The sequence below is a fragment of the Globicephala melas genome, chromosome 7 (assembly GCF_963455315.2).
Source record: "Globicephala melas chromosome 7, mGloMel1.2, whole genome shotgun sequence".
NCBI lineage: Eukaryota > Metazoa > Chordata > Mammalia > Artiodactyla > Delphinidae > Globicephala > Globicephala melas.
In genome coordinates this window covers 26,766,904-26,793,756 of record NC_083320.1, presented here as the reverse complement: position 1 = coordinate 26,793,756, position 26,853 = coordinate 26,766,904, and the positions used below count along the sequence as shown (strand labels likewise).

Here is a 26,853-nt window from a genome sequence, read left to right as displayed (position 1 = left end):
AAGAAGGGTTTTATTTTGGTTTTATTTTGTTTGTTTGTTTGTTTTGCGGTACGTGGGCCTCTCACTGTTGTGGCCTCTCCTGTTGCGGGGCAACAGGCTCCGGACGCGCAGGCCCAGCAGCCATGGCTCACGGGCCCAGACGCTCCGTGGCATGTGGGATCTTCCCGGACCGGGGCACGAACCCGTGTCCCCTGCATCGGCAGGCGGACTCTCAACCACTGCGCCACCAGGGAAGCCCAAGAAGGGTTTTATTTTGTCTCAGATTTGTTACAAATTACTGAATGGAAGCTTTGTTGATTTTTGTGAAGCTTGTTTCTCTGATTGACTGAATAGCTCTACCTGTCACCATTCTATTGTTCTTTCAACCAATTGTATATATGCTAACTCTCCCAAGTAGATAATATTCTTCCTAAATGCAGAATTTTATCACCTTTTATCCGGTGATTAATTAACTAATTAATTAGTGTTGGTAGATATTTCCAGCAGCTTTAATTACTCTTGACTTGGGTGGTGTGGGAAGGGGATTCAGAGTTTTCCAACTCTCTAGAGGCTTTTCATTTCTCCATGCTCCAGAATATCAAGTAGGATGTAAAAACGTGATTTGGTTTTCTATCTGTTGATTAAAGTCTTCAGATGCTGATGGTCCTGGAAGCTTTGGTGCCATGTTACCTACAAAAGCTAAAGAGGCAAACGTCACAAGTGGAGACAGGACCCGCTGCCCGAGAGGAGATCGCCGCCATGGCTGCTCTTGCGACATCCCTGCAGGCCCTTTTGTACAGCGTAGAGGTCCTCACCAGGTAATCCCATCGGCAGAAATAGCCCCAGCCATAAGCTATATGTATCCACCAAAAAGATGAAAATCTCTAAAACCCAGTTTTTATTTACAGATAACTTATCCAAACTCAGCTGAAACTGCAAGCATTCCCTAAGTTGTTTAGATAAATAGTGCTCAGTACTCTAAATAATAATAATGATGATGACAATAATAATAATAATTGTTAGTATTATTATTCTACCATGATTGCTAAACACACATTTACATGTAGCTTGCCGAGCTTCTGTGGCAGTTTTAACCCAGCAGTAAACAAATCTTTTGTAAAAGGGCTAATTTAGTGACTATGAAAATGTGATCCACGTTTTTATTAGCTCTTTTTTTACGAGACATGAAATGTCTGCAATTTCAGCTAAGCATTCTTTTATTATTTTCCTGTTTGTAAAGAGCTGGGTTTATTTTTACTTTAATTTCAGAAGCTACATAACAAACATAAACTACAAAATTTTATTCTAATGCTAGAATTGATAGATTCTCTGTCGGACAGGACTCGAGTGCTGAGAGAGGGGACTGAGGGATTTAGGAATGGAAAGGTCAGTTGACACCAGGGTTCAGCCCTAAACAAAGTTCCAAGAAGTTAGCCCTGTCACCAGATTCTTGGGTACAGAAGCAGAGGAATTGAGCTGCCCTGTGTCAGGGAAGGGCTGGATAGATGAGGCCTGGGTGGGCGTTGGTGGGTGGGGGCATTAGCGGGGCCGGGGGGATGTCTGTGTACCAAGGATAGAGCGAGTGGGGGTGGTAGATGCAGGACACTATATAGTGATATGCTTTCCTTTTCCATTGTCATCTAAAATCAGCTGGAAGGAGACATTCCTCCCCACGCGTGGAGGTGGGGAAGCCGTCTTTCTGCATCGATGTCTTTGCTTCTCCATCCCATTTGGCCATATTGTTAGCCTAAAATTCTATGGTTTACTCCCATCACAGGCACCAACTTCTCCAGCCCCATCTTGCTCAGTTGGTGAGGGGACTCGCTGCAACCCCTCAGTCCAGGGAGGACTTTTCCAGCATGCACCAGCAAGTGAGAGGGGGAGTGAGATTGTTATTCATTAAGTTCAACCTATGTTTAGTTCCTAATCTTGCACTACATTGCCAACCGAGGCAAGCAGAACATAGCCCAAAGCCTTGAGTAGACTCTCTGCTGAACTGCCCGCGTGCATCTAATCTGAAGGGATGGGAAGCAGTGGAATAGGGAGCAGTGACAAACTGCAGTGAGAAACAGCCCCCAGTGCTTTGATGATGGTTTCCTGAAAGTCTGAGGGGGAAGAACATTACAAGGAGAAATACGTGACTTACACCCTCCCTTCTGCACCCACCTGGTTATGTCACTAGTGCCTTCCTTTGACTAGAGGAGAGAAGAGCAGTCAATTTCCTTCAAGGGCCACTTGATTCTCTCTCTTTACAGTACACAGTGTTGATGCTTTCTATTCCCTTTTATAAGGATAAGTCAATTAACTTCTCCAAAACTGACTTACCAAAAATTCCACAAAGAGTTATGGATGGAGCTCTGACATTTGAAATGCTGTGGCCTTAAATATTCCAGTGTATTTAATATTCAAAAGATGGAGTGGAAGACTAGCCTCATTGGCTGGCTGTAATTATTCACAACAAAATTGGCTCCATTGTTTTTACGAAAAGAAAATGAGAAGAATACCACTTCACTTCCACAGTCCTAATGTAGTTGCTCATGAAAAAAAATTAACCATTCTATAGGTAGTAACACAGAAACAAGTATATTACAAGTGTATCAGTATTAGTTTTCCATTGTTGCATAGCACATTACCACAAACTGAGAGGCTTAAAACTGAATGCATTTATTATCATCGCATGGTTCTGTAGGCCGGAAATCTGGGCAGGCTCAGCTGATCTGTCGGCTCAGGATCTTGCAAGGCCAAAATCAAGATGTCAGTTGGTCTGAGCTCTTACTGGAACGATCTGGGGGAAAATCCACTTCTCAGCTCATTCAGGGTTTTGGCAGAATCCAGCACCAGGCCGCTTTAGGTCTGAGGTCCCCTTTCCTTCCTGACCGTGAGCCAGGGGCCACTCTCTGCTGTTGGAAGACACCTGTATTCCCTCTTACAGGGCCCTGCAGTCGTCCAGCCAGCAGGGATGCTTTGAGTCCTTCTCAGACTTCAAATTTGTCTGCCCCTCCCAAGAGAAACTTTCTGCTTTTTAAGGGCCGGTGATGAGATTAGGCCTACCCAGATCATTTCCCTTTTGCCATATGATGTAGCGTGATAACGGGAGTAACACCAGTGGGGCAGTGGGGGGAAGGTCTTGGGGCTAGCTTTAAATGCTGCCCCCTACAGCAAAGGCACCGAAGAGACGGTCTGGGGCGATTTTTAAAGGGTTACTCTCCAGCCACAACCAGCATACAGAAAATGAGCATGACAAAAGCAAGCTTTAAAGAGTTCCTGTAAGCAATTGCTTTGAAAGGGCTTATCTTCCTTTCCACGTCACAGATGACACAGACGCAGTTTACCTATATATGAGCTCATTTGAACCTGTTTCTTAGCATCTATAATAAATTACTGACTTAACAATAGATACTAATTTACTCACTTCCCTGGGTAGTCTTAGGTATAATTTTTTTTTAACATCTTTACTGGAGTATAATTGCTTTACAATGGTGTGTTAGTTTCTGCTGTATAACAAAGTAAATCAGCTGTACATATACATACATCCCCATATCTCCTCCCTCTTGCAGTCTCCCTCCCACCCTCCCTATCCCACCCCTCTAGGTGGACACAAAGCACCGAGCGGATCTCCCTGTGCTATGTGGCTTCTTCCCACTAGCTATCTATTTTACATTTGTTAGTATATATAAGTCCATGCCACTCTCTCACTTCGTCCCAGCTTACCCTTCCCCGTCCCCGTGTCCTCAACTCCATTCTCTACGACAGGAATAAAGACACAGACTTAGGTCTAACTTTGACTAGAAAGATTCTTTCCTTGTTTGATAGTTTCTCAGAAAAACAGAGTGGTTGGTTATGGAACAGGTGGCCTAAATGATATGTACACCCTTATCTTTTTTTTTTTTTACTGTCTAGAATGGCTAACTTCCTGGTACCTGTGGAATTGAAAAAATGAATTCTTAACTCTCACTTAATCAGCACAGACTTAGAAGTCTGATTTCATGAATGTCTGGTCTGAAGAGTACTTGAAAGACCTTAAATCGTGGTGAGCTTATAGACCCTTGGGAATCAGTGTTCCCTTTAAAGTGCCTTCCAGGACAGACTCAGCAGGGGAGTGTGACAGAAAAGGCCAAAGCCTTTATAAGCTTCTAGCTTCAAGCTTGTGTGAGCTGCAGTAACTTGAGGGTTTCATAAGTGTCTCCACTTCTGTGGTTTTGTTACTGTTGTTGCAGGCCCATGACGGCCCCCCAGATGAGCAGGTGTGACCAGGGTCATAAAGGGGCCACCACAGCCAACCACACCATGTCGTCTGGGGTGACTACCAGGTAATTCACTGGCTTTATTCTTCTGTGGTCTCTCAATGTCGTACAACCTGAATCTCAGCTGTTGCGAGTGAAAGGAATCCTGAAAATAGTCGATATTGAGCGTGAAAATCTCCAAGGAAAAGAGAAGAAGGTGAGAGTTGAGAGTTACACGAAAACACCTAGGCTTTTTTTGCAGTTGTCACCTTTGTAAATGAAGAGAAGTAAGCCACCTTCAGAAAGTGGCATTTATGTCCATTTGTTTGTGTGAACATGCAAGATGTTCTCTGCCTCCTGGGTGGTCTTTGAACTATTCCAGTGTTGTTTCACTTGCCTCCAAGAAAAAGGCAAAGGAAACAATAATAATCAGGAGGTGGCTTCTCATTCCAGGGCAGTTGTGCAGAGTCACCTTTCTTTCATCTGGACAGATTTTCTACAGACATTTCATCCAAACTTTGACTTAGCCCCTTAACTGATGCTTTCACGGTTGTTGACTTAATCACCTTCCCTCTTGGTGCAACTCAGACACTGGCTGCACTAGTTAATACTTTACTTCATTCTCCCTGGGTTAACCTCTAGGTACTCTGAGACAAAAATAAAAGTTTAATTAGCTTCCTCCTCCAAGGAAGATTTTAAGACACAGCAAACCCAAAATCAGCTAGGGAGAAAGTTCTCTTTTCCCAGTATGGAGTAATTAGCAGAGGTTATAAGGAAAAACTGAATAATTTTCTATTTTCTCTGAAGCACATTTTTAAGTGTATATCATTATTTATGTAAATTCCCTGCTTATCATGTATTTATGTTAAAAATGAAATAAGTTCCAAACTATCACATCAGATATAAATTATCTGATGTGATAGTGTTACCTCAATTTCTCACATTAGGGGAAAATGATTATATGGGTTTTGAGTAATGAGTTTAAGGGATATTTAGGGGTTTTCTCTAAGCTTACTGAGCTATGTTCAACACTAGATGAAAGGTGCCCAGAGAAAGAGAGTTTCTAAAGTCCTCTTACCCATCACTCATAAAGCAAGAAGTCTCTAGAACTGAAAGGAAGTCAGCCATATTTCTTCCTAAAATATAGCACATGATGTTAAAACTGCAACTTAGATTCACCTCACCTTGAAAGTTTTCCAAAATTTCCTTCATTTGACCACATTCCGTGAGTTTGTGTGTGTTTTTAGAGTATCTGTCTTTCTACAAATTATCTGGCAATGGAACGGCGTTCATGGCAGCTATAGTTGCAGCATATGTGGTAGGCAAATGAAAGATCAAGATTTTATATTTTAGGATTAGCATGTGTGTATTAGGGAGCTTACCAAAATGTGTAACTTCAAAGGCTTCTCATAAGAAAAAGCCGTTAAGAGGCCCCGCCACAGGGCCCCTGCTCTTACTCTGATAGTTACGCAGACTGTTTTTCTGACTCCCAGGTACCAGGAACAAGGCGCCAAACTGCACTTTATCAGGTACAGAAAGACAACCTAATTTTGTACTAATTCTCTCATCTTGTGATAATTTGCCTTGTGAGCTGTGTTATGGTTCCGTCAGCTTTCTTTTCATTCAGGCATGGCATCCCACTTCTTTATAAATCCTCAGGAAGTGGCTAATGGAAAGCCACTGCAGTTTGGGATGACAGTCTCTTGCAAGATGATGAACTTTCTCGATCCTTCCGATAAGGTTCTCCTAGGCCCCGCCCTGCTGCTTCATCAACTTGCATGTAATATAAGGCATCATATTTTTCTTCAGTGTGATACCTTCCTCTCATAGTTGCCCCCCATACACCTTCCCAGACCCCCAGTTAAACTTTTATAATTCCCCAGAGAAAACCTGCACTTACTGGAGGAAGGGCAGGGCCTTCCCAGAGAGGAACTGGATGAACGGCTTGCTCGGGAGGAGTTCAGAAGACCCCGGGAGTCACTGCTGAACATCTGCACCGAGTTCTACAAGCACTGCGGGCCCAGGCTGAAGATCTTGCAAAACCTGGCCGGGGAACCACGGGTCACTGCCCTGGAGTTGTTGGACGTGAAGTCCCACATGAGGTACTGTCCTCATTTTCTCTGCCCCTGAGTGTGCACACAGCTTGGGCCGGATGTCTGGAGGGGGTTGGGGAGGGGTGTATGCGGGGGGGATAAATGTGGGGCAGGATAAAAACTTGAAACTGGCTGAAATTGATTGGTCTCCTGTAGCTTGGATGCACATCAAACAGGGTCCTCTGGGAAAATAGATGTTAAGTCTGTGGAAAAGGATCTTAGCGTGGACAGGGGGAAATGTTCTCAAAGACAGAAAAGCCCAGTTGATATATTTGCTCCTTAATAAAAGAGAGTGAAAGGGAGATTGCATCACCTGAATTCATAGGGAAGTAGCTTTCTTCCACATGCTCTTTACTGCACAAATTCTAATTTTTCACAAGAATCCAATGTCCCCTCTCTCTTATTTTACACAAAAAAATGCACAGCTACTTTCTGCTTGAGGACTTGCTCTGCCGCTACACTATCTGAGGACTCAGTGAGGGGCCTGCAGGGAAGGAGCAATTTTAACTCGGAGCCACACTTTGGTTGAGTCTGAGATCCCTTATATACATATTGTGCATGGTAGCCTTCCAATGTTTCAAAAAAGTGTCCTGGTAAAAATTCTGCACTAGATGAGGCCAGTCATCCTTTAAAAATTTGTACTCCTGGTATGTCAGGGAGAGCCCCCAGAATTATATCTCTGTGCACTCGTGTTTCCTTCTTCCTAAGGAGATGTCATGTCACTTGTTGCTTCAAACTATAAAGGCTGTGTCTGTACTTTCAGATTCTTAAAAGGAACATGATTCCAGATGATCTTCTATTTAGATTTGTAACAGTTTTTAAAGCATCATAAAAATTCCTTGAAAGGAAAATTCCATTGGTAACAAAATATTCACTTGGAAAGTTTAGTATATCTGTAAAACTAAAGGTAGGCTTAAGTTCTAGCCTTTCAGCAATAACATTGCAATTTGGCAAAACACACCAATTTCCTGATTATCGTCTCTTTTTTTTCTTAAAATGATTCCTCGAAAAATTTAGAAAGTACTAAGTGAGGGAAAATGAGAAGCCAGAAATGTCTGGAGAACACAGGCTCTTTATCCTCCAGACTGATTTCACATTCTCTGAGTTACTGGCACACACCTAGAAGTCTAGAGCGTCACATGTGTTCACACTCCCTGCTGTGCTGTGATGGGGAAGAACTTATTTTGCACTAAGAATTTCAGCTCCTGCACTGGGAAAGGCGAGGAAAGTTTGAAGTGTTAGGCTTCTGTTGCCATAGTAACTCCGTGCTCCGTTCAGGCCATCTCCCCTCCTTTCCTACTGATAATGACTAGCTGATCTGAGTAATTGTACATCACATTCCCAGAGTCAGAGAATCACTACTATCGACAGACATTTTGTGGGAGAAAGGGGAAAAGATTCCTGAAAGATAGGAGAGCGAGTGAAAAGGGGGGGAGGGGAGGGGAGAAATCATGATAATGAGTTAGTACCTGTCTTATGTATATCTGTATCTACACTCAAGGCATTTGGAGAGAGGGGAGAGCATGAGTTAGAGAGGCCTGGAGCTCCCTCTAGAGGTCAAACCCTATTAAAGGTTAAATGAGCTCTAGGAGTTCAAATGATTAGCTCTGTGCCTGGCACGGATCTAGGGCTCAATAGATGCTAACGCTAATGAGAAAGATCCACATGCTGTCCTAGACACTGGGGATGTGAAATAAAGCCCTAGTCCTCAACATGATCACAGTTCAATACGTGAGGCACACGTAAGAATACAGAATGCGGTGTTGCAAGCACTATATATCACATGTATTTAAGTGTTTATTATTTTACCAAGTACTTGAGGCAACTCAGAAAATTATATGATGCAAAGGGATACAATTTACAAATTAGAGAGCCGAAACAATGTGAAAAATTAGCAGGGAAATAGTTTATGATAAGATTAGCATGGGAAACCTACGTGATTTTATCACAGTAGATACTATTGATGAACTGTAAATTTGACTTTGGGCTTCTGAGTTATCAAAACAACAGGGAGAAATGGCTGATCATAAAATCACAGTGTCAATAAGATAAAACACAACTAGGTTTTTTTGGTAAAGCAAAATCCCCTTTTTAAAATATGAAGAACAAGAAGTATCTCCTGGTTGAGGCATGTTGAAAGGAAAGAGCAGAGTGATGGGCAGCAGCCTCACCAACATCCCATCACAGGTAAAGGGCCAGTCTCACGTGACTGGATGCCTGGAGGTACCAAAAGCTGCAGAACGTCACGATGCAATTCAGCAAGAGTAACCTGTACGAGCACAGGTATTTCATGGCCTGGATCTATGGGAAGGTAGGCAGAATTTTTTAATGCCAGGGACTATTTAGACAACATCTCCTCTGTTCATGCTGTTTCACACCAGCTCTCAATAAAAATGGACCCATCACGTTCTCTGGCCAAACAGAGTTTGCTGAGTTCCACATGTTTTGACCCTACACCAAAGCACAGGGTATAGTTAAGGTTTTCTTTTGTAAATCAAGTACACATTTGGCTGTATGTCAAAGTCAGAGCTAAATATATAAATTTTAGAATTGGGGACCTATAGGTAGTATTTAAAGTCCTAAGAATAGATAGTATCCATCAAGGATAGTATCCATGATTTTTTTTTTTAAAAAGAAATGGGACGATATAAAAGATAGAGGAGATAATTGCAAGAAGTACTCGATTTGGATCAAGGAGCCAAGAAGGGGTGTTGAGGCAATCTGTACCCCTGCATTTGCAGAAGTTATGATTGGCCGCAAGGCTCTCAAGTAAAACATTCTTGATTAGATAGAGTTTCTACCCTAAAGGAATTTATTACCTCATTTTCCCAGACTAAAGCTGCCACAGCAGCAGAATAGCAGGACGGTAAGCTCTGCAAACGAATTTTTCTCTCTCTCCCCCCTCGCCCATCTCTCTCCAACTCTCCCTCTTTCCTTTCTCACCCTCCATCTCTCCCTTGTGTTCTCAAGATTTTCATGTGATAGTACAGCAAAGACTGTATTAAAGGAAATTTTTGTTTTATGCTGGAAGCATATTCATTTTGTAACATGACCAGAGATGAGAGAAATTCAGTTAATAATCCATCAGATGACACAAATCCAACTCTAAGTATTGTTTTCAAGCTTGAAATAGATCGGTTATTTCTCTAGCATTTCTTAAGGTTACCTACAAGATAACAAGGGAAAAGAAATCTGTGTATATACTAGATTTGTTGTGGTGGTCACTTCATGATGTATGTGAGTCAAATCATTGCGCTGTACACCAAGAAATATGTGTATATAGATATACTTTTATCTGTCAATCAAACGACCTGAAAAGTAAAGCATTATTTTCTGCATGGCACATTTGTGAGAAAGAGATAAACAAAAGAGTGTGAAGACTGTTTAAAACGATTTCTTTAAAACACACACACTCACACACAATTTCTAGAAGGACAATGTGTATGTTCAGTCTGGAGAGAGTATGAGTGGGGATGAAGAGACAGTGACTGTTGATAGTGAAGGGTTGCCATGGAGAAGATGGATTGAATTCATGCTTCCAGATGAAGCCTCATAGGAAAATATTGAGGGAATTTGGGGACCTAATATGAGGAGAGCTTTTCACAGTGTGGATGTCCAAAGATGGAATGAGCTGCCTCATGCAGTGGTGAATCCTCCATCCATGGCACTAATCACACGGAGCAATTGTAGAGCAATCCATGTGGTAGAGGGGCGAGGGCCTAGCTCTGATTCCTATACCAGAGTGCCTGTCAGAATCACCTGGGGTGCTCTTAAACTGTAGTCCTTTTTAAGCATTTGTCCTGTCTCTCTTGGAGTAATCAAAAGGACTTCTTATTAAAATGCTATAGTTAATACATGGGAAAAAAGGAACGATACAGTATTACCATTGTACTACTTCTAATGAGTTGAGGAATCTGTGCAGTGATCACTAGTAGCCACTGACATCATGAAGAGTGACAGCTGGGAATCACGTACGTCCTGAGGAAAGTACACATCGCCTATGAAGGACACATACCAGAAAATCAAAACCTAATCTGATCTAGCCCCTGGATCTAACTACCAATTGAATTACATACAGGAGAAATAGGATAAATTAAATGACACCATGGAGATTCAATCAGCAAAATCCAGAGTGCAGGAAATGCTACAGGACCAACAGCTAATTTCTCCAACAAATAAATTACTAGATGTCAAAACAAGAGCAGAAGAGGGGGAACCTACAAATTGAAAAGACTTAAGAGATATATCAACCAACTGAAATGTATGGGCCTTATTTTGTCCAGGTTTGTTTTTTAAAACGTTTATTTACAAGTTATGAGATAATGTGGCAGAATGTTCCCAGTTTAGGGAGTCAGTGTGCTGGAAGGAGGGTGATTAGCATGATGCTGTGTGGGAAAATTCTCATGGTGGCTTTCTAAGCTTATTCTTTAAAAACAAAACAAAACATTTTAGGTTGGCAGAAATTGCACACTCCCTTCTGAAGTTGGCACCATACGACACCCAGACAATGGAGAGCCGTGGGCTTCGACGCTACATCATGGAGATGCTCCCTATCACCGACTGGACCGCCGAGGCAGTGAGGCCGGCCCTCATCCTCATTTTAAAGAGATTGGATAGGATGTTCAACAAAATTCATAAGATGCCTACTTTGAGGTGAGGAGGCCTCCTAGTCAGCTGTTGGTATTACAAGCTTCAAACTTCAAGTTTGTCATTTGTGAAGGTGGTGGATCAATCCGCAGTTGAATGAATGGCTCAAAAGTGTGCGGTTGGTTATATGTGCAGAGCTAATCAGGTATACGAAAGCATAAGTAGCAGGGTCTATATTTTGAGGAAATAACGTATTCTTCAAAAAAATATATTTATCTTGAAAAATCTATTCACTTCTTAGCTATCAGGTTCCTTATCTGACACACATAAGAAATTCAATGTGTATCCTTTAGTTCCTTTTAAAGTAAGGCAAGCTATGCCTTATAAATTAAACAACTAAGGAGAGAAGAAAAATTAGCTTGATGTTCAAACATGTGTATTTAACATAGTATTTTAGGTACCAGTTTATAGAAATGCCAAGCTTTACAATAATCAGCGAAGCAGCAGCTAAAGAGCTCTCAGGGTTGATAACAAATACCTAATTTTCACCTTTTCACCTAATTGAGGTGGTACTAAATCAATGTTATTGCCACTTGCCCTCCACTCAGTGGCCTGAAATATCAGTTGGTAGCCTTTCTGTGAGCAGACGCCTCCGAACCAGGCTACCTGGAGTTCTGAGCCCAGTTTGGAAACCTATAGCCACAGTGAGAAGATACATCAATTGATAAATGCTAATAAACCCACTAGTTTGGAAATTTCCACTTTGGGTTAGTGAGACCATTTTCTGTCCTGTTAAACTAAACCCCCAATCAATGCAACTCTTGCCCAAGAATCTGTAGCATTTACTGTTCAATTTGTCAGAACTTTTCCAGGTTTTATCCTGTGCTCTTTTCATTTATTCAGCCATCAGAAGCTGTTGAATTTATTAAAAAGAAATTGAAAGATTTTATTCTAATAATGGACAGTTTGCTCCTATATTCTTTTCTACCGTGATGATGGATGCCTATATGTTATTTCAAGGTTATTTATTTTAGTAGCATAGAAATGAGTATCCTTAAAGCACTCCTATTTTCTTTAGTGGTCCCAGTGGAACATCTGCCTATTGGCAAATGGCCAGTCTTATAAATCTCACGAGGGTGTGTTAAAATAACGTTTCTTCTAAAGATGTTAACATCTCCATAGGCTAGCTCATTTGTCATATAACTAAACCCATTACAAAGAACAGCAGTTTCCTAAAAGTAGACGTCTGGATAAACTCATAGACTTGATTAATTGTAGGCAATTTTCTTGGTGTGCATACTGTGAATTTGGGGTTGCCTTGGATTTAATTTCTTCAGGTGATCTCAGTTCAACAAGAGAAATGTTGACTGAACCTAACCTGTAGGTTACTTGAGCATCAGGAATGTCAACATAGCCTCATGTATGAACGTTTCCATTTTGTCATTGTAGAGATTTCAATTTGGTAGGCAATATAAGCTTAGAAATTATTTCCAGGAAATAGCATTGATCTCAGTAAAGCCCAACTTGTTTATTTAGGGGGCCACAGAAACGACTCTTCAGTACTGAGACAATTACAGACCAGATTGTTTTCTATTACAGAAAATCTCATATTCATCTAATTGGGTTATGTATACCACCATTTATACTACCATAGAATGTAGCCCCAAAATATCATTTTTTAGGAGGCAAAGAAAGAACACTTTTTAAATAGACTGTTTTCCTCTAATGCCATCTTTTTGGCAAGAGTTAAGCCATATAAATCTAATTAGTTGCAGTCTGGTATAAAAGCTGATGAGATCAACTGTAGTCTGATAAAAAAACATTTCAGAAACACAGCCTATAGTCAAATTAGTTCTACTGGGAGTAATGACTCCTATGATGGGTTTCCTAAAATGGTAGTCTCATACCCTCTCTCATAGTTAAAACCAGGAAACTTGAAATGCCACCCATTCATCATCTCTGTTTTTTCTTCAATAGATTTTGTCTCATTAGTCGAGTGGGGCAGGAGTGCCTCTGCTACGTTTTCAGTATCCTCTTCCCTTCCTAATGTGCTCTGTACTTTTGGAACAACGTGGGTAAACTTCCTCCCCTCTGAAGCATTTTGTTGTCTCAGACACCCATCCTGTCTTAGATGGCGTCAGAATCACTGTCTCATTCACTCGTTTCAGACAGTCTCCAGAAGGGAGCCACGCTGCTAATGGCTCCTATATTGTATTCCAGGCGACAGGTTGAGTGGGAGCCTGCCAGCAATTTGATTGAAGGGGTTTGTTTGACACTTCAGAGGCAGCCAATCATATCCTTCCTGCCTCACCTTAGGTCACTGATCAATGTCTGTGTCAATCTGGTGAGTAGCCAAGTGGCAATCTTCTGAAACTTTACAAAATTTAACTCTGCTATTGATTTCTCTGAATTGAAGATTTACAGGTCAACCTATCTACCTACACACCTACCCATGAAAACAGACGGCTCAGGTGACACTGAAAATAGTGAGGTACATTTCAAGGTAGTGTGTGGGGAGATCAAGGGGCCCGTCCCTCTACAGATGGGATTTTGGTGTGCTGCTTCCCACGCACTACTTTGACAATTGACCTCTTCAAGTTGCGCTGAGAGTTGAGGGCTGCCAGTTGGAGAGTGGGGTGGCGGGAGACTGCACAATTGGCTAGAAGTTGAAGTAGTCTGGGGTGGGGGAGATTAAAATGCAAAGAGGATTTTTTTTTTCTTTCTTAGTGAAAAATCACATTATGGGTTGGCCAGTCTAGGATTTACAGGAAAACAAAAAATTTTTTATCAGTTACGTAATATCTAGAGTCTGGTCCTGACAAGGTTTTGTACAATGTGGAAACCATGGTAGAGCATTTCATTGAATAGAATCTGCTGCTTAGCTAATTGAGCAATAGCTCTGTAGCTGGAATGCCTAGCACAAGTAGAGCTCTTGCCATCATCATCGTTGTCGGTATTTGCTCCATCAAAGAATGTTGATTGCATTCCTTTGAGTCCGCAAGTAAGTATGTCCAGTCTCCTGCTTAGAACAGTTTTGGGTTCATCTCTCATTATTTACATAGTTATGAGCAACATTCTACAAAACCTTGGCTGAATCCAGTGTAAGCGTTTGATCTGACTCCAGATATTACTTGCCTTCAGAAGAAGGCAACACGAACAGATTGAAAGTAACATGCCCAACCTTCAAATTTTTTATTATCATTATCATTATTATTTTTATTATTATTGACTGAGACTCCCTTACTACAGTTGCATGAAATTGCAATAGTCAAGGCTGGTCATGTGCTCTGTTTGTATTTCAGGTGATGGGAGTGGTAGGACCCTCCAGTGTTGCTGATGGATTACCCCTTCTTCATCTCAGCCCTTATCTCTCACCACCTCTGCCCTTCAGCACAGCTGTTGTCCGGCTTGTAGCATTGCAGATACAGGTGTGACTGCCTTACCTGTTTGTCACGCTCATTACGTTGCTGGTTGAGGCACCTGATCATGGTGTTCTCTTTTATTTTTCTGCAAAGGCTGGGCAAAATCTGTGAAACAGAAGTGTAAACATCTCCAGACTTTTACAGTTTTGGAGCTTCAGCCCTGAGCTTGGTCCTAAAGTTGTGCTTCTGTAATTCTTCTTGAGATCTCAAAAATAGCAGAGTCATTTAGTCCTGCCACAACCTCAGGAGCCGCTTCCGTCGTTGAAAACGTGTGTCAGTACCTTAGGAAAATAATGGTTCCCAGATAATCAGCTCACAATTGTTAATTAAAAGAGGCAGTAATGTTCAAAGTCCGGTTTTAAATTATTTGCAGAAAGAATTGCAGTAAAAAAAATTCAAATATTATTACTAGACTTTGAATATCTTAATTTTCTTTAATGGTTGTGGGCTGAATATTGCGGGTGCTTTTTTTTAATCATTTTTCTCCCACTTCTTTTATTTCCTAAAATTAAAATAATCATTCCCAAAGCAAAAAAGTATAGAATGCCAATTTCCCTGCCTATTTCTGTGTGTCACCTAACTTTAAAGAGTGACAAATCACCAGAAAGCTTTCTGACCAATGGGAAGTATAGAATGGCTGTAAATGGATAACCGACCCATCCATTATCTGACAACCAAGTTTGATGGTCCATCGTCCAGAGAATGGTTAGATGATGGAAAACAGATTAAGCAAGCGCTGTGGCTACCAGGCAGAAGGGAAATAAAGACATCCCTAAAGTGATACATTTTGACAACACGTATACAGAGATCATTTATTTCTTTTTATATTGTCTGTTGCTTTCTGGCTTGAAGAAGGTCTTATACAGGGGAGAGGATTTTTAAATAACTCCCCAATGGAGCAGGTGGCAAGTTCTCCTTTTCTTTGGTCACTATGATATTTATTGGTGGACACATGGATAAAATGAATGGGGAAGTGTGGTTGTTTTTGTACCAGACTATACGTGTCATGATTTTTCATTTGATATTCAAGATGTTGCTGTTTTTTTAGGTATATAGCTCTCCATTATGTCAAACAAATGGTAAAGTATCGGTTTGGGGTGAATCTTGGACGCTGCACAGATGACAGTTGAACTCCTAGTTTGCAGGTGCAGCCGTCAGGGAGTCCCCGTCTCCTCCATGCTGTGTAAAAACAAACAGACTGAATGGGTGAGGGGGTCCATTAATCTTTTTTTCTATTATTGCTGCACAGGCTTTAAAAGAAGATTTTCCTTTAAGTCATGTGATCTCCCCATTCACCAATCAAGAGCGAAGGGAGGGGATGCTTTTAAATCTGCTCATCCCATTTGTGCTCACAGTAGGATCTGGAAGCAAAGGTCTGATTAATTTAACTAAAGGAAATTTATCATTGTTGTTGTGTTTTCTTAAGTGTCAGGCTGTTATTTCTTCCTTTTCCCATGAAGGCCGTCATTGAAGTTGATCTGAATGATTTACACAAGGGTATCGTAGGAAATAAGAGTTTTTCTTTCTTTTCAGTTTAGCTGCCCTTGGTCAAGACTGTCTCTGCTCCACTTAGAAGATACATCCTATTTAAAAGCATTTCAGTACAGCAAAAATCAGGAGAGCATTGTTTCAATTAAGAAAATGGTATTAACTGAAGTACAGGATGATGTGAATTGACAGAGAATGGACTGGATAACCTACTGACACTAGGTTTAGTGTAAATCCTGCCACTGTCACTAAATTCCAATATGTTTTCATTACTCTTACTTCTTGGGGGATTTTTTCTTTTAGGAAAAGTTTATCTCAAACATAAAGACAGTGCATTATGAGTATTTGAGCAGAAAAAAAAAAAAACAGAAAAGAGATTGAAATGGTAAGCGGGAGATTTGGCTAAGAGCAGGGACCCTTGGGTGCTGACTACGGAGGAGACACCCAGTACCAGGAGCGCTGCTTCTGTCCATAGGAGAAGTTGTACTTGGTGGGGAAGGCACTCGAATTTCTAGGGTGTTCTAGTTTGGAATTGGAGAAAGAGCTGAATTTTTCTGTGTCTAACGTGGAAAGTCTACCTTGTGACTTGCTTTTCTTTCCACTTCCTCCTTCCAAACTCTGCCCGGCAGATAGCCCATGGCTGGAGCAGCCTGAGGTGCAGCTGCTACTGCAGACCGTCATTAATGTGCTCCTGCCTCCACGGATCATCAGCACGTCCAGAAGCAAGAGCTTCATGTTGGAGAGCTCCCCCGCTCACTGCTCCACCCCCGGGGATGCAGGCAAAGACCTGCGCAGGGAAGGGCTGGCAGAGTCCACCAGCCAAGCAGCATACTTGGGTGGGTACTTCTCTCTAGATAGGTAGGTAGGTAGGTAGATAGATAGATAGATAGATAGAGAAATAGAGAAATAGAAAGATATAGATATATACACACATATGTATATGTATACATGTATATATGTATATACATATGTACTTATTTAGTTATGTTCCACCTTGACTCAAAAAGTATTTTATTTTTATTTTTTTTACATCTTTATTGGAGTATAGTTGCTTTACAATGGTGTGTTAGTTTCTGCTTTATAACAAAGTGAATCAGCCATACATACACATATGTCCCCATATCTCCTCCCTCTTATGTCTCCCTCCCTCCCACCCTCCCTATCCCACTCCTGTAGGTGGTCACAAAGCACTGAGCTGATCTCCGTGTGCTATGCGGCTGCTTCCCACTAGCTATCTGTTTTACGTTTGGTAGTGTGTATATGTCCATGCCACTCTCTCGCTTTGTCACAGCTTACCCTTCCCCCTCCCCATGTCCTCAAGTCCATGCTCTACAAAAAGTATTTTAAAAGACCTCAATCCAGAAAGTATTTAGAGAAGCCACTTCAGCACGTACAAAGCATCACCCTTGACTTCTACCTTCCCATTACCCTATCCCTGCTGTGACTGGGTGGAGTACTAATAAGTATTCGACCATTCCATGTGACCCATGGAATACTAACAGCTACTCCTTGACTAGAATGAACTAAGCTGGGGAGAAATGACCACTGTTGCCACAGCACTGAGACTAAGGAGTACTGGCAACAGAAAATCTCAAAAGGAGGAAGCTGAAAAAATCTTGCCTGACATTTTTCAATTCACCAAAGCAGACCTTGGTGGGGAGTATAAGATGAAAGCAGACACAATGGTAAAAACAGGTTCTTCAGGTCCTTGGAGTTTGGAGTGTGTGTGTGTGTGTGTGTGTGTGTGGCGGGGGGATGTTTGGACTGCATTACTGAGGAATGTATTTGAAAATGATGTGATAATGAGAATGAAAAAGGAAAAAAAGAAACAAGGCTGCATGTGCATAGGACTTGCCCGTGTGGGGCATGGTGGCCAGAGACGTGAGGTTGTAGGGTTCAGATAAAATCTAGATTCTGGTACAGAGCCCTGCATGAGGTTTAGGACTGTACAGAGGATGGTGGGAAAAGAGACCTTAGCATGTAAGACAGGGATAGGAGAAAACACTTAACGGGTAACTATCTTCAGTTCTCTCCACTTTCTGCCTTTTCTTAAAAATTGAAGTATAGTTGATTTACAGTGTTGTGTTAGTTTCAAGTGTGTAGCAAAGTTATTCAATCATACATACATACATAACTTTTTTTTCAGATTCTTTTCCCTTATAGGTTATTACGAAATATTGAGTATAGTTCTTTGTGCTGTACAGTAGGTCCTTCCTTGTTATCTATTTTATGTATAGTCATTTGTATAGGTTAATCCCAAACTCCTAATTCATCCCTCCCCCCTTCCCCTCTGGTAACCATAAGTTTGTTTTCTATGTCTTTGGGTCTATCTGTTTTGTATATAAGTTTATTTGTATCATTTTTTTAGGTTCCACACATATAAGTGATATCATATGATATTTGTCTTTCTCTGACTTACTTCACTTAGTATGATATTCTCTAGGTCCATCCATGCGGCAGCAAATGGCATTATTTCATCCTCTTTATGGCTGAGTAATATTCCATTGTATAAATATATCTCATCTTTACCCATTCATCTGTCGATGGACATTTAGGCTGCTTCTATGTCTTGGCTATTGTAAATAGTCCTGCTATGAACATTGGGGTGCATGTATCTTTTCGAATTATGGTTTCCTCCAGATGTGTGTCTAGTAGTGGGATTGCAGGATCATATGGTAGCTCTATTTTTAGTTTTTTAAGGAAGCTCTGTACTATTCTCCATAGTGGCTGTACCAGCTAATATTCCCACCAACAATGTAGGAGGGTTCCTTTTTTTCCACACCCTCTCCAGCATTTATTTGTAGACTTTTTGATGATAGCCATTCCAACTGGTGTGAGGTGACACCTTGTAGTTTTGATTTGCATTTCGCTAATTAGCGATGTTGAGCATCTTTTCATGTACCTTTTGGTCATCTGTATGTCTTCTTTGGAGAAATGTCTATTTAGATCTTCTGCCCATTTTTTGATGGGGTGTTGTTTTTTTTTTTTCTATTTTCTGCTTTTAATGAAGGTGAATCCTTTGGTTACTTGGCCAGGCTACTGGACCTCTATTTTAAATTTATTTTTACCTTTATTCTGAGCATTTAGTGTGCAATAACGAGTGTTTTCTATACTTTACATTATCATCACTTTGAATCCTCACAACGACTCCAAGAAGTACATATTCTCACTTTAGGAAGGAAGAGGCTAAGCCCCAGAAAGGTTGAATAACTTACCTAAAGTCACACTGTCAATAAGTAGCAGAGCCAAATTTCAGATCGAATCCATCCAGCACCAGAAGCCCTGAGCCCTTTGCTATCCTGTTTGTGTGTTGGGCTGTTGCTGGTGAAGGTGGAAAGCAGAAAGGCAGAAGCCCAAAGAAGGCCAACAGGCACATAACAGGTAGAAATGTCACCAGGATCAGGGTAGGGTTAGAGGAGTGTTGCTTTTTGTTCATATGTTTGTTATGATGAGGGAGAGGAATAGGGGTGAGTAGATGCGGAAGGAAGAATCTTACATCTCTCTCTGTGTTATATGACCTGGTTTTCCCCTGGAAGTGCCCTAAATAGACGGTAAAGGTGTAGGTGACTCCTGAGGGCTTTAGGGAATTGGATTTCTATGTGTCTTCTAGATGCTGAGATGGGCCTTAAGACGTGATGAAGAAGGCCCAGGTTCCCTTGACTGCCCCATGGGAGACCCTGTGGGGAGAGCCGGGTGGTAGAGGAAGCCCTCACCATAATCTCTGATGTTTTTACAATATTCTGGTTTGTCCTGACACACTGTTTGGGAAATCTGATTCCTGAAAATAAATTTTAAAATGTAGATTGTGACAAGGCTGCCAGAATCTGGAAGAAAAGAGATATTGTTCAAGAAATCCAATACGGTTTAGCAAGAGACATCGTGAGAGGTGGAGGAGGGAAGATAGTGTTTTCTTTTCTGGAAGGATTTACTGGTTACTCTGGGGAAGAGTTTAGGATGGAATCAGGAAGGGAGTAGGAAGGGGAAGGACTACTTTTTTAAACTTTATGCATTTCTGCACGGTCTTGATTTTGCTTTTATTAGCAAGAATATATTATCTCTGAGCTTAAAAGAAAAATATTTTAAAACACCCATGTTTTAGTTTCAGATGTGAGTAATACGCTGGTATTACCATGAAGCCACTATGACAAAACTCTTAGAAGTATTAGCCACACATCATGTTTATACCACATTTCCCTTTCAATTCTGTGAAGAGCTTTGGTCTGTATTTTCCAAAATAGTAGTTAAATGCACTTAAGAAAGATATATGTGTTCTCTTAATCAGAATCAAAGCATGTTTACCATAGAAATGTCTGTCTTGATGTCAGAACACTGTCACTCAGCAGTACGCTCAAGTCTTTCGAAACATAGAGAGAGTTTAGACATTTAGAAATTAGATGCGTAAAAAGGCTGTGGATGTGGGCAGCTGGATGTGGGCAGGGTTCCTCCGAAGCACAGATCTGCAGGCTCACTTGTGTCTTTTCCTGGTGTGAAGCGCTGAAGGTGATTCTCGTCTGCTTTGAGAGGCAGCTCGGCAGCCAGTGGTACTGGCTGAGCCTCCAGGTGAAGGAGATGGCCCTGAGGAAGGTCGGCGGCCTGGCCCTGTGGGACTTCCTCGACTTCATCGTGCGGACCCGCATCCCCATCTTCGTGCTCTTGCGCCCTTTCATCCAGTGCAAGGTGTGCTTCTCCTCCAGGAAGTGACAAGCCCCGCGAATGTGCTGCTTTCCAGAGCAGGGCAGGATGACAGCAGCAGTCTCGGGGCATGTGCTATATAGCTAGTCAGGAGGACGTGTTAATACCATGCTTGACGAGAAATCAGCCCAAACAGGTATCCCAGAGGATAAAATTTCATGTTAGATGTACCATCACAGTAAGAGCTTAATTAACGTCAGTGAAACTTTGCCCTCTCCCCATTTACCAACCCCCCCCCCCCCAAGAAACAAAGATTGCCTGGATAAAAAGATCTGAAGAATGGTCTCTTGTCTTCAGGGGCATGACTGAGATCTGATTTTAAATAAACATGGGGAAAAATGAGATAGTTAAAGCATGTTTTTCCTCTGAGACCCTCAGTATTCATCTGCTCTTTTATTCTTTTCGTGCCTCGATTTCTGGGCGCTGTGATTCAAAACAGCATATTGATTAAGCACTTCCTAAGCACTGTTCTAAGAACTTTGTATGTGTTACCTTATTTAAGCTTCACCACCAACTATGAAATAGATACAATAATTAGCTCATTTTACAGATGAGAAAATTGAGGACCTGAGAATCTATGCCTTCCTTTCAGCTTCTGGCCCAACCAGCAGAGAACCACGAAGAGCTTTCTGCCCGACAACATATCGCTGACCAGCTGGAACGGCGTTTCATTCCACGCCCTCTGTGTAAGAGCTCCCTCATTGCTGAGTTCAACAGTGAACTAAAAATTCTAAAAGAGGCAGTTCACAGTGGATCAGGTAAGTATGCAAGGGGTATTTTCCATTTGTTTTACTCATGGAACTTACAACCTACAAAGAATGCCTCTTTTTCCAGGTCACTGCTCTTTCTGGAGCCAAGTATGCAGTAGCCATTTCGGTACAACTGGTAGATTTGACCCTGTGATCCTTGTCAACAACAAAACAAATCCAGGGGGATATCATAAGAGTTTCATTGTATTCCTTTTCTGAATATTTTATTTTCAATCTTTATTTCAGTAGTTTGGCTTTTTCTTGAATATTTAGCTAGGGGGGAAAAAAACCTATTTAAATTCTTACCTTCATTTCCGTTTTGAAAAGGAAGAGGGAACTCATTCATTGAGTGTCTGTTATATGATAGATTATTTCATAGCTGTTATTTAATCCACACAAATACCTGCAAGATGCATAACTGAAAGTCTGCTTATAGAATGAAGAAACTGAGACTCAAGAGAGGTTAAATAACTTACACACAAAGACAGTGACACCAGTGAGGGGACTTAAAACTGGGTCTGTATGATTGATGATAAAATTCACAAATTGGAGGGAGAGAGGGTTGAATAAAAACCGGCAGGCTAGTTTACATTATCCAAAAGATTTTCTTTGGGAATGTATTGTTTACTTTTATAATTATATTAATTGCAGGTCACCAAGGAAGGAAAATAAATCATTATCTGCCATTAGAGGGCAGTCATTACCCATAAGTAGAAGACTATCATCCATGTGGCTTTTTTTTCCTTTCTAAAACTTTTAGGGTTGTTCTCAATGTATTAAAGACCAAAAAACTGACAAATACAATCTTGGTGAAATCTACTCAGGGCCATTCAAATGTTCTGCTTTATAATAAAATAATATAACATAGAACCAAGGGGGTGGTTTATAAATTGTAATCTCCAGAAAAGGGGAATAAGAACACAGTTTTAATTATGTATTCTAATTTTGGTTGTAAGGTTCCTTTCAGACAATGTATTTATTACTTCTATATGCTTGGGTCAGGTAACGTACATTTCTCAGTGAAAAAATGAATTTGCATTCTGCCAGCCTTGGAAAATAAAACTGAAAAACAATGACAGAGGGAGCAACATCAAAACGTTTTATATTGTTAGAGATATTCTGCTCCCCCAAGAAAATTATTCAATTATAAGTACATCAGTGGCCAATTCTCTCTTTTTTTTTTTTCTTCCCACCATTTTCAGTTCCATTTGCTACTTTGTCCTAAAGATCATCTATCTGGGACATACTATTTGAATGACCTTTCCTTAAAAAAATATAAGTTGTCTGGGAGGAGCTTGAAGCTAGCATTTGTTTTCTTTCAAGATCCTCACCATGGATTTTCTTTGGTCTCTCAACCCCACTAGCCTACCAAGGGAAGACATCCATCAGCACCGTGGGTACCTCCACCTCTGCTTACCGCCTGAGCCTGGCCACCATGTCACGCTCCAACACAGGCACCGGCACAGTCTGGGAGCAGGACAGTGAGCCGTCCCAGCAGGCTTCACAGGACACCCTGAGTCGAACTGATGAGGAAGATGAGGAAAGTAGGTCACCCTGCAGAATCTGGGGTGGTGGGAGGTGGGAGGTCATGTGTGACACAGCTTGGCCATGTGCATGAGGGCTTGGGAAGGATTTCTACCTTCCTGACCTTTCTCAGTTCTGATCCTCTGGTCGTTTTTACAAAAAGGATTTAAAATGGAATTGTGACTGATCCCATGACTTCTAATGCCTGCTTTTCTATAAATTCCTTGATATCCTTGGTCATTTGGTAGGAGTTCAGGCAAACAGTAAATCTTTTTTTTTTTTTTTACATCTTTATTGGAGTATAATTGCTTTACAATGGTGTGTTAGTTTCTGCTTTATAACAAGGTGAATCAGTTATACATATACATATGTCCCCATATCTCTTCCCTCTTGCATCTCCCTCCCTCCCACCCTCCCTATCCCACCCCTCTAGGTGGTCACAAAGCACCGAGCTGATCTCCCTGTGCTATGCGGCTGCTTCCCACTAGCTATCTACCTTACGTTTGGTAGTGTATGTATGTCCATGCCTCTCTCTCGCTTTGTCACAGCTTACACTTCCCCCTCCCCATATCCTCAAGTCCATTCTCTAGTAGGTCTGTGTCTTTATTCCTGTCTTACAAAAAGTAAATCTTTAGTGACCCCTAAGTTTTCTTTGAGCTTATGTATTCAACCTTTTCACTAACTCATTTAAATTGTGGTTAAGTAACGAAGGGGAGTGTTTATTCCCCTTTCTCCTGGCCATCTTGCTTAGAAGGTCAGTCAGTACTTACATGACCCGATTGGGCAAGGAAAAGTGAGCACTGCATATGCTTATGACTCAGAAAAGACCAGCCAGCTATATTATCTAGAGTGTAAAGCAGCAGACTGTCTCGAGGGCATACAACCCAATTTGAGTTAAGAGCGTCCCCAGTAACGGAGGCAGCCAGGAGCTTCTAAAGATTTGGTGAAATGAGGGAAAATCCAGTTAAGAACACGCTTCCATATATATGCATAATAGTTTTAAAAAGTAAAAGTTGAAAGGTTTCATAAATACCCCTGTCATTTAATGTTTTTTTAACTGTATCGATTATTTTCCAGTTGTGTTTCAAAGACACTCTGATACAACATTTAGAGCAAAGTGTACTGTCAATGCCTTATGAAAACAAAATCTAGATCTTCACTCAGAGCACCTCTGTACCAAACAACAACAAAAAGCTGCACTCTGGGACTTCCCTGGTGGCGCAGTGGTTAAGAATCCGCCTGCCAATGCAGGGGACACAGGTTCGAGCCCAGGTTGGGGAAAATCTCACATGCCGTGGAGCAACTAAGCCCGTGTGCCACAACAACTGAGCCTGTGCTCTAGAGCCCGCGAGCCACAACTACCGAGCCTACGTGCTGCAACTACCGAACCCCGTGTGCCTAGAGCCCGTGCTCCGCAACAAGAGAAGCCACTGCAAGGAGAAGCGCGCACACTGCAACAAAAGTAACCCCTGCTCACGGCAACCAGAAAAAACCCGTGTGCAGCAATGAAGACCCAACGCAGCCAAAAATAAATAATTTTTTTTACAAAGCTGCACTCTGAACTAAATTAAATAGAGTTGAGGTTAGAATTTTAATTAAGATGAATGAAAGTATTTTAATACCCTACTACAGTTGGATGTGTAGGAGAAGGAAAGAAATAACTGCTCTGTCAAAGCACGCATCAGTGGACTTCCCTGGTGGTGCAGTGGTTAAGAATCTGCCTGCCAGTGCAGGGGACACGGGTTCGAGCCCTGGTCCTGGAAGATCCCACATGCCGCCGAGCAACTAAGCCCGTGTGCCACAACTACTGAGCCTGCACTCTAGAGCCTGCGAACCACAACTACTGAGCCCAAGTGCCACAACTACTGAAGCCCACATGCCTAGAGCCTGTGCTCTGCAACAAGAGAAGCCACCCGATGAGAAGCCTGTGAATCGCAACAAAGAGTAGCCCCCGCTCGCCGCAACTAGAGAAAAACCGGTGCGCAGCAACAAAGACCCAGGGCAGCCAAAATTAAAATTTAATTAATTTAAAAAAATTTTTTTAAAAAGCACACCTCAGTAATATTTCCAGATTTAGTTTCAGGGTTAAGTAAATAACAAAGTGATAATCATACTGTTCTGCACCAGACCTACAGACATATTTGTTTTGAAATCATTGCTCATGGAAATAATCCTAAAATTATAATTAGGGAAATCATGAAAGACCTTGATGAAAAAAAAATAATGAGAGAGATAAGGATCAGCAGTTCGCATAGTCAATATAAGTCCTAGTAATAGTCCAGAACTCAAAGTAATATCTATTTTTCTTTAATGGTTGAAGTAGTCTCTCCCAGAAAATTTTTAAATATGGCAAACGATAACAACCTCTCTTCAATAAAGCTAAATATATTTTGCAAGTAACCTTATGAATTAGAGGATGACCAAGCCAGTAGGAAGGAAGTAGAGAAGAAAAGTAGAGAAGACATAAACAGAGATAGCAATGACCAAAGGCCAACACTCATACACTTACAAGTATGCAAGTTTTTGCTAATATCTCTGCTCTCAAACATCACAACCATCCAATGACAGCAGGGTTGCTAACACACAATGTGGTGTGATTGTGATGTGGGTGTGTATTAATTTATAAGGTGGGGTATGAAAGCTAGAGGGTTGACACCTTTGAATTAAACATTTTTTCCATTCAGTCATCAAACCTGTATTAGCAGGAACAAGATGAGGAATAAGAAAGTATGAGAAAGATATATTCTCTGCTCTCTAAAATCTTAGATATAGTCTTGTAGAGGAGATGACAGACATTTTTGATAAAGAACACTTAACAAAAGTGTAAATGAGGGACTTCCCTGGTGGTCCAGTGGTTAAGACTTCGCCTTCCAATGCAGGGGATGTGGGTTCAATCCCTGGTCGGGGAGCTAAGATCCCACATGCCTCACGGCCAAAAAAACCAAAACATAAAACAGAAGCAATATTGTAACAAATTCAATAAAGACTTTAAAAATGATCCACATCAAAAAAGTCTTTAAAAAAAAAAAGAGTGAATGACACAGCACATGATTAATCACCAAACAAATATTGAAGGAGTAAGTGTTAAGTGATATATGAGTTTGGATAAGAGAGAAAAAAGTCAATGGAATTTCAGAAAGGTCTTAGTAGAAATAGCTCAATCTACCCTACCACATTTTTTTCATGTTTTTAGGACACATTTGATTATTCTCTTCTCTATGAACACATCTAAAAAGGAAATACCGTTCTATAACAAGAATCAACTTCAAGTCAGTTATATAGCAAATTAAAATTTTTAGCACTTTTCGTATTCACCTCTTTGGTTTGAAATAAATTTCACTAGAAATATGACCACTTGGGATATTTTAAATAAATGATGTCAGACAATCTTACATGGTAGCATAAGTTCACCAAAATTCTATGTCAGTCAAGATGTGTTTTCTGTTCAGTTACAAACAATATTTGCTCACTGAGAATGAGGTCTCCTTGTCACAAATTATTGTGCTAAAGTTAATTTTCATATGGATTTGAATACATTAATTTCAGCTTCTATGGAGAAAGCAAGACTGCTTCAAACTTTAAATTTAGGTTAAAATAAGCACTTGTTTCTGAACTTTATAGGTTTTTAAATATTTTTCCAAAAATTACCTGAAATAGTCTTTCCCTCAGCAGTCTAAAACTCATGAAATGTACTGAATGTAGTGTTTGAATTTCAAAAATGCTTGATTTGTTCAATAACAAGGTCCCTTACTGAACTATTTCTGGAATGTTTAAAAATTATAGTCCAGCTTTTCTGAAATCTTTAATTTGCAGATGCCCCTTGATTTTTACAAATAACCTACTTGTAGAAATGGACAAGAAGTTTACATATATTTCATGAAGGCTGTTTGAGGGTGGGAGATTTGTAGATGGGAAGAATTATCCTTCATCCCTTTGTGCAGATTAAAAACCAAGCCCCCAAAGGTCTTTTTTTTTTTTTTCAAGATGGAGATACATTCATGAAGTTTTACTGAAGCTGTTTCCCTCACCCAAATGAAGTAACCAGTCACTTTAACTCAAAGTTCTGTTCGTATTCTCAAAATGACACTGTTCAGTA

The 26,853-nt window shown here is 40.9% G+C and overlaps 1 protein-coding gene across 11 annotated transcripts in view; it reads left to right on the top strand.

Annotated features, from left to right (window-relative positions):
- The window catches only part of UNC80 (unc-80 homolog, NALCN channel complex subunit), a 243,086-nt gene that overhangs the window by 199,139 nt on the left and 17,094 nt on the right, over positions 1-26,853 (top strand). For all 11 annotated transcript variants that reach the window (XM_030853253.2, XM_060301889.1, XM_060301888.1 and 8 more), the window contains exons 47-58: positions 627-797; positions 4,197-4,289; positions 5,696-5,731; positions 6,086-6,304; positions 10,748-10,948; positions 13,103-13,226; positions 14,185-14,310; positions 15,554-15,677; positions 16,422-16,628; positions 20,285-20,469; positions 21,077-21,242; positions 22,598-22,777. In XM_030853253.2, the coding sequence (XP_030709113.2) occupies positions 627-797; positions 4,197-4,289; positions 5,696-5,731; positions 6,086-6,304; positions 10,748-10,948; positions 13,103-13,226; positions 14,185-14,310; positions 15,554-15,677; positions 16,422-16,628; positions 20,285-20,469; positions 21,077-21,242; positions 22,598-22,777 (1,832 nt within the window). The remainder of the gene's footprint in view (positions 1-626; positions 798-4,196; positions 4,290-5,695; positions 5,732-6,085; positions 6,305-10,747; positions 10,949-13,102; positions 13,227-14,184; positions 14,311-15,553; positions 15,678-16,421; positions 16,629-20,284; positions 20,470-21,076; positions 21,243-22,597; positions 22,778-26,853) is intronic.